Source organism: Monopterus albus, unplaced genomic scaffold (assembly GCF_001952655.1).
Source record: "Monopterus albus unplaced genomic scaffold, M_albus_1.0 scaffold277.1, whole genome shotgun sequence".
Taxonomy (NCBI): Eukaryota; Metazoa; Chordata; class Actinopteri; order Synbranchiformes; family Synbranchidae; genus Monopterus; species Monopterus albus.
In genome coordinates, this window is record NW_018128157.1 from 778,277 (window position 1) to 788,501 (window position 10,225).

The window sequence follows — 10,225 nt, forward strand, 5'->3', positions numbered from 1 at the left end:
CCACGCCTCCAGCCTGGCACGGCACCAGCAGACCCACAAGTTAGGGGACGGCGGTGGGCGGGGGAAGCTGCAGCAACACCAGAAGCAACTCCACACCAAGACTGGACTCCCCGCTGCCAAGACCAAGACCTACACCTGTGGAGCCTGCAACAAGACCTTCATGCACTCGTCCAGCTTCTCCCGCCACAAAAAGGCCCACCTGGAGGAGGAGCAGCGGGTCCATGCTGCCGCCGCCAAACGCAGAAAGAGAGCCGTCTTAGACGAGACCGCCCCACTGGAGTCTGACTCTGAGTGACATCGCCCAGCTCTGGACTGGGTTTGGGCTGGTTCTGGACCTGTTTTGGGTTGGTTCTGAATCAGTACTGACTGGTTCTGGACTGGTTTGGGACCAGTTCTGGAAAAGTTCTTACATGGGAAAACTTCTGAGCCAGTCCACCAGTTCTGGACCAGTTGGGGACAGATTCTGTGCCGCTCGCAGCAGTTTGGTTGTCCAGGTTTCAGGAAATGGAACTGGTTGATTCTTCTCTGGTGTAGATAGCAGCAAGACATCCATATATGGTCATATGGCAGGGGGATCTCTGCATATGGTCGTATCTGTATATGGTCATAACTGACTGTTAGCTGGTTGCTCTTAAGGATGGGATTAGATTCAAAGTGTTACTCCGCCCCCTGCCCCGCCCCCACTTGAGTGTTTAGGATGCTGTGTGCTTTCATTCTGCTCTCCGAGCTCCATTTCCCATCAGCCCACTGTGGAGATCACTGGGAGTTGCTGGGAATCAGAGGCAGCTGCTGGTCTGTGTTCCAGGCCATGCCCACCTGCTGGCATCTTTCTCATCAGCCCTCAGGCCTGTCCAACTGGGTCAGAACAAAGCATGCAGAGCATTTTGGGAAACTAAGTCTCTACAAAATAACACCTTTGGTTCAGTTTGTTGATTTCTGTGGAAAATAAAGGCTGGTTTGATTTGACGGAAGTTTATTAACGACAAAAGTTGCAATAAAAGGTACCAAAATTTTCAAAATAAATTAAAACTGTAAATCAGCGTAACTAAATAAAAACTCCAACCAATTGGCTCAAACCTCAGATATTTTCAAACGGACTCCGCCCTCTGCTCCTGCAGTCAAGTCAGTGTCTCTCTTTGCATCTTATTGGTTTACTGTTGTATTGCTGCAGCGAGGCCGCCTCAACAGAAAATGTCACATTATGGACATAAATAAGGATTTAGAGAAAAAATCTTTGTCTCAGAATTCTGACTTTACAGTTTTTCTCAAAATTTTGGAAATTATCAAAATTCATAGGTTTATTTTCTGAGATTCGTGACGATCGGGAAAACAAGAGTCCACTACTTTTTCTCAGACTGCACAGGTTATTTTCCACTCAGTCCATACATTTTTTTTTTTTTTGGTAGTTAAGAGGAAACTCAGAATGTAATCTTCAACTTTGTCATCTAATTTTACAAGTTTCTTTTACTCATAATTCAGATATGTTTGCAAAAAGTCGGAAGCAACTCCAAAACTGAAATAATTACATGGTGTTGATCTTCATCCATACATCAGCTGCAGAACAGAGCTGCAGCTCATTATTGTTGATTAATAGGGATTAATATAGCCTTTTCATGTACAAAGCCTGAAGATGTTTTCACAGTGATATAAAATAGAAAAACTCTCGTATTGAAGAAGCTGAAGCCTGCGGTTGTCTGCGGTTTTTGCCTGATAAAAGATTTAAACATTTATTCCAAATCTTTTGATTGACTTCTCGCTTTGCTCCTCTGCAGAAAGGAAAAATTCCAACCAAACTAGAAATGTGTCTCTAAGATATTTTTTGTCTGTGAATAATTTCCGGCGTCCTGTCAATGTTGGTAAAAGCTGGGGTTGGTTTTGTTGGTAGTGAACAAGGCAGGGTTTAATTATGGTCAAATCTGTTTCTGAAAATAAAACCTGATGAAAGATTTGTCATTGATAAACCTCCGTACAGGTCTGCAACTCCTCCCTCGTCTCATCTTTGTTTTTGTTATCCTCCTGTTTCCTCCGCCGTCACCACCTGTTCCTCCCCGAGTGATTTTGATTGGCAGAAGTTCTTATTGGCACAGCGTTCTGATTGATTTACTGTGTCGTAGCTTTGATATTTTTGAAAGGTTAAAATGGGAAATCTGAGCGCATGAGCCGATCAGTTGGAGCCTGTGTAACTCCATATTAATGTATGCATGAAGAGTATAACCTGCAGCTAGTCGACCATATTTGTAGTTTTTCAGCTGGGTATGTGTGATGACTGATCGGTAGCGTTGGGATTTCTTGTTTTAGCGGTGAAGTGGTTGTGTTCGAGGTTGAAGGGGAAACTGCACTACTTATTTATGAATTTGGAACAATGTTGTAATATATAAATATAGATGCTATTTAAATGTGATTCACAAGTTTAAAAAAAAAAGGAAATGTCTAGGCAGCAGTGCCTAGCTGCCCACGTTACTGTAGCAACACCACCGCCACCTTCATTGTTTAGCATCATCTTCAGATGTGAAAAAACATCCAGTCAAGTTAAAGCCTCCAAATCAGTTTAAGACGAGGAATCTTTTGAAGTCAAACCTGAGGTTTGTGACAATCTTTGGATATTTATTGCAAATCTGGACTTGTGGTGGACGTCCGCCTGAGGCAACATCTGGACTCGTGGTGGACGTCCGCCTGAGGCAACATCTGGACTCGTGGTGGACGCCCGCCTGAGGAAACATCTGGACTAATGAAAACAATTTTTGGTTGAATGAAAAGATGCTGATTCAAACACAAACCAGCTGCTTTCACAAAGTAAATGTGAGAATTTAACAGAATTTGGAGGTTGTGGGCATCTGTTGGAGGTCACATCTGGATTGAATGGTCGAACAAAAGAAAAGTTCAAGTGTTTTCATTGAATGAAGCTAAAGGTTTCAATGTAACATCGTGAGCAGGTACAAACGCTGGTTTCCTGTCAGTTTTGGTTTTCAGAAGGTACGGATGGGAGTGGAGGAAAATATTTACAGGAAATTTGGACTCATGGCTTGTGACACATCTGGGTTTACTGTAAATGGTTGCACAGCAGTTTAGAGCTGTTTCATTGGTTAAATAAAAACATGAAGGTGCAAGTATAATTAAGGCATTTTTGCAAAAGGGGTGCTTTGCAACAAACAGATGTTCTCCTGAGGCCACATCTGGACCAAAATGGTCAAATAGAAATTTCAAGTTTGCTGTATGACAACACCAACAGAAATGTAAATGTGAGGTTCTGTGGCGTTTTTAGTGAGATGCAGACTCCAACCGAGTGAGGAAACATTTGGGCATCTGCTGAAGACGAAACAGGAACAAGAGTTTTAATGGTTCTTTGAAAAGATGAAGGTACAAGTATAACTGAGGTGATTCCACAAAGTAAATGTGAAAGGTTGTTTTGACTGACAACCAGCGTGGACTCAGGAAATGTTTGGGCTCGTCAGGGTTACCCTAACCCTAATACCTAACCCCTCGGTGGTGAAAGACTCAGAATCCACAGAGCATCGGTCTGGCCAGGTCCTTGTGAAAATAGATAAATAGTTGGAGCTTATTTAAGGATTTGGGACTCAGACAATTTTCAGAGTTTTCCCTCTGTGACAGATGGACCAGCTTTCACCAAAATAAAAACCTCACCTGTGTATGTTGGTGGGCCCTGGAGTCCCCCCTTCACTTCTCCCTGCTTGTGGAGCCCCTGGGTGGTGGCGGACACTTTGTGAATAACATTTTACTGTGTGAATTGGACTTGGCATAATGTAATGGTGACCTATTTATTAGTGTCGGAGTCGCACTACAACCCTCCCGTAGAAAGTAAGAAGCACTGGGTGCGCTCCTCCTCCTCCTCCGGGTTCTGGTTTTTGTTTGTTCAGTGTCGGGCCTTACAGCTGCTGTTCCCTCTTTGTCCAGAGTTCTGCATCTAGATCCATGTTGTGTTCGTTTGTTTCTGTTTGGTTCGTGGTTCAGTGAAGCTTCACCTGCAGATAGGTTGTTCGTCATTGTATTGTGTTTGCAGATAGAATAAACCCAGGTGACATTTTGTCTTGAGTTTTGTAATAAATCTTTGAAAGAGTTTCCTCCGTGTGTCTTCAGTCTAGGTTCACAGTGTTTTTAATGAGATAAGATGATCCTTTAGCCCCCAGGGGGCAAGTCTTTGTACAGCCAGTAGTACATACACAGTCACCACAGCAGCATCCAAAAACACAGTAATAACAGGAAACATAGAGGGCGCAGTACTCATCTGACTGTGTTTAAGAAGCCAGTGGCAGGTAGGATGAGAATTTTTAAACCTGTTTGTCCTGCAATCTTGGCTGTTTGTAGACAGAGGCAACTTAAACTCTCCAAACAAAGGATGACTGAGGTCAACAGAGATGGACTCGACCTTCTTCATAGACCTGACTTTATACAAGTTGATACAGCATCCAAAGTTGTACCAAAGGTCTTGTTGCACTCCTTAATAATGCCCTACAGTCAATTAGAATCAGCTGAATGTGTTTCATGGTACACCCCCAATCTCTGACTGGTTGTAAATACACTTCACTTGTTTTCTGTTGTTGGTGACTGGCAGGTTAAGATACTTGGTGGCCATGAGGGGCCAAAGACCCTGCTTGTATTATTCCCATCAGATTGGGACTGTAGACCTTTTCAGGTCCCCATCCATGTCTGTGAGTTTACAAACATCATCTTTATCATTTTATGCAAACTGTTGAAAACGTGGACTCTAATGATGAGTATTCAGTACATCCTGTGTAAAATGAATGGTTTGGGACACAGACTTTGGTGTTGTTTATCCAGCAGGGGGCACTCTCACACTGTACATCATGTCTCAGAGCCCTGAAGAAGAAGAAACATTGGAAATGTATCTGAAATAATTATTAAAATTGATTATTAGGCATTAAACAGAAGCTGCGATTTTACAGAAAAAAATTACATGTGGAAAAAGACTTTATAAATAAATTGTGAACTGCTCCTCTTAGCCCGTTAGCCATGTTAACTTTTGAAAGTTATATTTACAACCCTCCCCTGCTGCTTCCTGTCTCCACCACAGCTGAATCTCAAAGTCCCCCGTAAGGTCTTGGGCCCCAAATCCTCAAAGCCTTAACCAGCACCTGTAAGCGACTGAGCGCAAGAGGACTGGTATTCCATTGGGACTTATCATGTCACTTTGACATCTCTAAAACAACATAGGTATTCTGGAGATAGGGGTTTTTATTTTACGTTTTTTACTTTCCTGAAGACACTTAAGGCTCTTGCTTTATTGAGTGGATGATAGGTCATTGTCAATTACCTAATCAATATAATATGTTTTTCAAAACAGCACCATTAAGCAAAAAAGAGAGTAAAGGGTTGGATGAAATAGGTGTGTGGGATGTTTATGTTACACTATTTAACTGATGCTTTTCTCCAAAGTGACCTACAAAAACATCAGAATAACATTGCTGGAGCTCTAGAGCTCAAGCCCCTCCTTTTCCTAAGTTAATCAAAGTGTCCCTCTCAATATGATTATAAAAAATTATGTTGTGATCAATGTGAATATGTACAAAACAGTAGCAAATGAATTGCACAAAATTGGAAGAATTTACCTGTTAATTTTTCCCAGCCCTGCCATCAGACACTTATTGGACTCGGAGCGCTTCCAAAAGACGGGTTACTTACACTCACTGTGGTCCCTGAACGCCTCGCGGAGCACTGGTGCTGCGGCCTTTACAGGTGTTGTTGTTCTGCTCACCTGGCCTCGTAGGTGGGCACAGTGTTAGCGCCATATGCTGCATTTGGAAATGCGCAACTTTAAACTACTGATGTCCAAATGAAGCAATGAACATTATCAAAACACTTCATCAACTGTATCAAACAGGTTCATTCATTCAAAGGTTTGTTTCAGTGACATCTAGTGGCAAAATAGGAGGCAGCAAAACAATGTCTCAATTATGTGAATGCTCCATGATGGTGATCAAACAAAGACCGCAACGCACACACCTTCTACGATGACAAACCCACATGTTGCGCATCATTTTGGGTGGCTATATAGTGCTTTTACACACCCACGAACCCGCTGACGCGCACAGCGAGGCCTCGCATTATGAAGCAGTATGGACTGTTTGAACCAGTCACAGGATTCACTCAGGGGGCCAAAACAGTTTCTGCTTCAGATCTCATCAGTCACGTGTCTTTTGGCAACAAAGCAGGCATTGAAGCAGTGGACCACAGAAAATGCCTCTTCGAGTTGGAAGCTTACTAGCACATCCTCCTTAACCAATAGTGATGACCGTCTGACACCAAGGCTCCAATACAAGTAACCCAACAAAGCTCATTGCTTTTCCACTGTCATGTTAATTCCTGTGCCTAAATGCTGAATTATCTTAAAATCAAAATGGTTCGACTTAAGCCAGGCTACCTACTAACCTGGTGCGGTGCAGCAGACGCGAGTCTTGGAAACAGCTATTTTATATCATCTGTTAAAAAGCATAGTGGTGGAGAAGCACTGAAGAGGTTTACATAAGCAGATGACATACAGGTGAGATATAAACACTGGGACGTTCGTGTGTTTGCTGATGTGGCCCCTGAACTATGGAAGAGTCTGCCTTACCTTTGGAAGAGCCTGCATCCTACATAGGTAAGGCAGGCCGATAAAGGTGGAGCTACTGTTAACTACCCTATATGCTTATAATCTGAATTACTGCCAGCTAGCTTGTGAATTTCCTACTGAGAACTAATAAAGTCTTATGATTATACTGTAACTAAAGTAACTTAACTACATGTAGTGCAGTACAATATTTGCATTGTAAATGTAGTAAAGCTGAAATATGAAGTAGCAGAAAATGGAAATACTCAAGTAGGGTACAGATACCTCAACCTAGTACTTAAGTGCAACACTTGAGTAAATGTACCTCATTACTTTTTCCAGCACTGAAAAATGGAGAAAAGAAGATGTGGCAACGAGAGGCGGCAGAAAGCTGAAGAGAAATTGAAGCGAAAGTCAGTTTCTCTGTGTAAACAGGTGAGCAAATCTAAGACTTACAGTACAGGGTGCAAAAAGGCTCGGCCGTCATATTTAGACCAATTAATTTGAATGTTACTTTAATTAATAAGGGAGATTTTTATGAAGTGGGTCTTGTATTAATATCAGAAAGGCCCTATTAGATTGGATTCATCTCTACAGTAAGGATTCTAGATCAAGTCAGAAATAAACTTCCGGTATGTGTCATATTCATATTATGAATTGTCTGTTTGTAATGCCTACCGGGGAGATAAGCATTGATGCATGTATTTATTATTAATAATTATAATATTGGAAAAATCCAGCTTAGCTCTGTGCTGATAGATGCCCCCTTTTTTAAAACAATTTGAGCCCCTGCCCCTGAGAAACTCTCTGCACGCCCCTGCTTACTGTTCCTCGTCTTTGTTTTGCTTTATTCGTTTTATTACATTTGTTTCCCTTGTTGTTGACGCTTGCGGGGCTTTCCCAGGCAACTTTGTGTTTCACATCGCAGCGCTATGAACCGTGGGTAATGCTGACTTATGGAAAGTGAGCATAAAGGGTTGACAATGGAAGTGAGAGAGAGCCCTCATGCACTGGATCATTTCACAGTGCAACAGTCTGATTTAGTGGGAACGTATTTCAAAGGCCGTGAGTCTGAGTCTGCACATTGAGATTGGGCCTGTTACTTTGTTTCATCAGGTGGATTTGGGTCTGGCTGCACTTTTCCTGGTGGGTGCAGTCAGTCTGTCAGGATCTGATGGTGTGACTGGTCTCAAGTGAAAGATCGATGCAGGTGGAGACAGAGATCCCCTCTTTTATCCTGCTGTAATGTATTACAGTGAGGAGGAGGTGTGGTGGCTGGCACGAAGTTAAATGGTCTCCTGGGAGGAGCAGAGCAGGAGTCAACAGTGTCTCCTCTGCAGACACTGAAAGAGGAGCTAACAGGAGGTCAGTACGAAGACCTGAGGGGCACTAGGCTCCGCCCTCCTCCTCCTCCAGAAACGGCATAATGGCTGTGAAGGATCAGATGTTCTAACCAGCCCACAGGCAGTCCCACTGATGGCCTCCTCAGCCTCTCTGCAGCTGCCACGGGTCTGTTTCTTATCAAGAGATGATTGTGGAGGTGAACTAATAAAACATCCTGGACATGGACCACACCAGCCTGAGGTTTAGTTTCTTCATGTGTTGCACCAGCAGAGGTCCAGTGAGCACCTGCTCTGGGTTCAGGTGTGCAAGCTCTCTGTAGCAAAAACATGGTGGATTCTGCAGATCCTCGCTGTATTTGATCAGAATCTGTCAAAGGGCCTCACCTCTGTGCTTCTCATATTGCTGAACAGTTGCTGTGTTTGCTGGATGTGCTGGTGCTGTGTGGTTTATATATGTGGTCATTTTGCATCTTGTTTTGAATCTGATTGACACCGCTTCATAATTTACTAGTAATGTGCAGATGTTATTTTTACAGCATGAATCTGCATAAATTAAAACCTGTGAAAACAGTGGAAATCTGCCGAGTGAACCTTCTTATGAAAATAGTGAGGACAGATGTGGACCGACAGAAACAGGGCAGAGGGAAGGAAACGTTGAACTGAAACGGATCCTCGTACTGTTCTGAAGCTTCAGGTTAGCTTGTGAACAAAACAAGGTGTGAACTGTTCGACATTTAAGGACTTTCACTCAGAGTCCTCATTCTCTTTAGTGAATAACAGTTTTTATTGGCATTTCAAAGAGAATCGTTTCTGTTTACAACAAACATGAAATCTTTGCATTGGCGACAAACCCACATGCTTCTGGTCTAAACAGTTTGATGCTAATAGCTTTCAGCTTAAAAACTCGATCGTTCAGACACTTGCATATAAACAGGAAGCTCCTGTCTTTTATATAAAGCCCTAAAATAGATTCAGAAATAGAAAAAACTTCTCTTAAGGTGCTACACGTCTTTCTCCTACAAACAGCCTCTACTGGATTCTGCCATCGCAGACAGACACCTGTAAGCTTTCTGGTTCATTGGTCACACTTGAACACACCCTCTGCGGTTGGCCTAGTGTTTGGCCGGGCACGTCCAGGACAGGGTCACACCAGGACTCTGTGCAATTTCATCATATTGGTTTTATTAACGGTGTTACCTGTTACTCATTGCGGTCAACAAAAATTACAGTGTGACCATTTTAGTTCTTCACGGGACCTTTGTTTCTGGGTTTTGGATCGTTCCGGACCTGAGAGGGTAAACACAGACCTCACTCCGACTCTGAGACTCCGATGGACCATTTCTGACGTCCAGTGATCTGATTGGTCTGTTTTTCTTGACACACAAAATTTTTTCCAGCCATATTACAACTTTGTTTTTCATGAATAAAATGTCCACAAATTGTCCAAAATAGGCGACTGATACTTTTTTCTGGTCAACTATTTTAATATTATGGCATTATTCTGGAAATATTTTGGACCTTTTTTTTAGAAAGGTTATCCTAAAAAAAATTGTTTTTTTTTTTTTTCCTCCAAACGTTTCCTGAAATAGTGTACTTTTACCATAACTATTATTTTTTTTATAGAAATACATCATTACATCTCTGCCAAACTTAGATTTTTTTTCAGCCATTTTCCAGAAATATTACTATTATTAATAACTTTTTAAAATCAAATCATTAAACTTTTTCTCTAAATCATATAAATTTTCCATCCAATGACCTGATTCTCAAGAGCTGCGTTACTTTTGGTGACATGATGGGAGATGCGTGACTTTGAGCTTTGTTATTCTGATTTGGGCTGGATTTTATCATAAACTGTTGTCAAATATTCCATGTAAAACTCAGATCATTGGCAGAAACATCAAATTGTCCATCAAAGCTCATTTTATTGTACACTGATCTGAGATCAGACGGTTCATTCAGCCTGTTTCTCAGAGTCTAAAACTGCAGATGAATAAAAACATCCTCCAGATCCAAACTCTGATGCTTCTGAATTCAACCAGTTTGAGCCTAGTTCAGCGTGGAGAAAAAAACAACAACAAAAAAACAAATTTATAAGATAAGGTTTTTCTGAACTTGGTTTGGGCACACAGATCACATCACATTAACGGCTTTATTTCAAACATTAGTAAATCCTCTTGTTCTGTGTCCGCCACAGTTTTTATGCAGTTTCATCTCAGTGTGTCCACAACAGAAAGGTCAGGACAGGATTAGGCTATCTTAGCACAATGACTGTAAACCACTGACTGTACAGAAATGGTGGACAAACCCGCAGTGA

General features: G+C 42.0%; 1 protein-coding gene across 1 annotated transcript in view; it reads left to right on the forward strand.

Annotated features, from left to right (window-relative positions):
- LOC109973007 (zinc finger protein 485) overlaps positions 1 to 10,225 on the forward strand; it is a 17,732-nt gene that overhangs the window by 5,681 nt on the left and 1,826 nt on the right. The window contains exon 4 of the mRNA XM_020622293.1: positions 8,337 to 8,340. Coding sequence (XP_020477949.1) covers positions 8,337 to 8,340 — 4 coding nt within the window. The remainder of the gene's footprint in view (positions 1 to 8,336; positions 8,341 to 10,225) is intronic.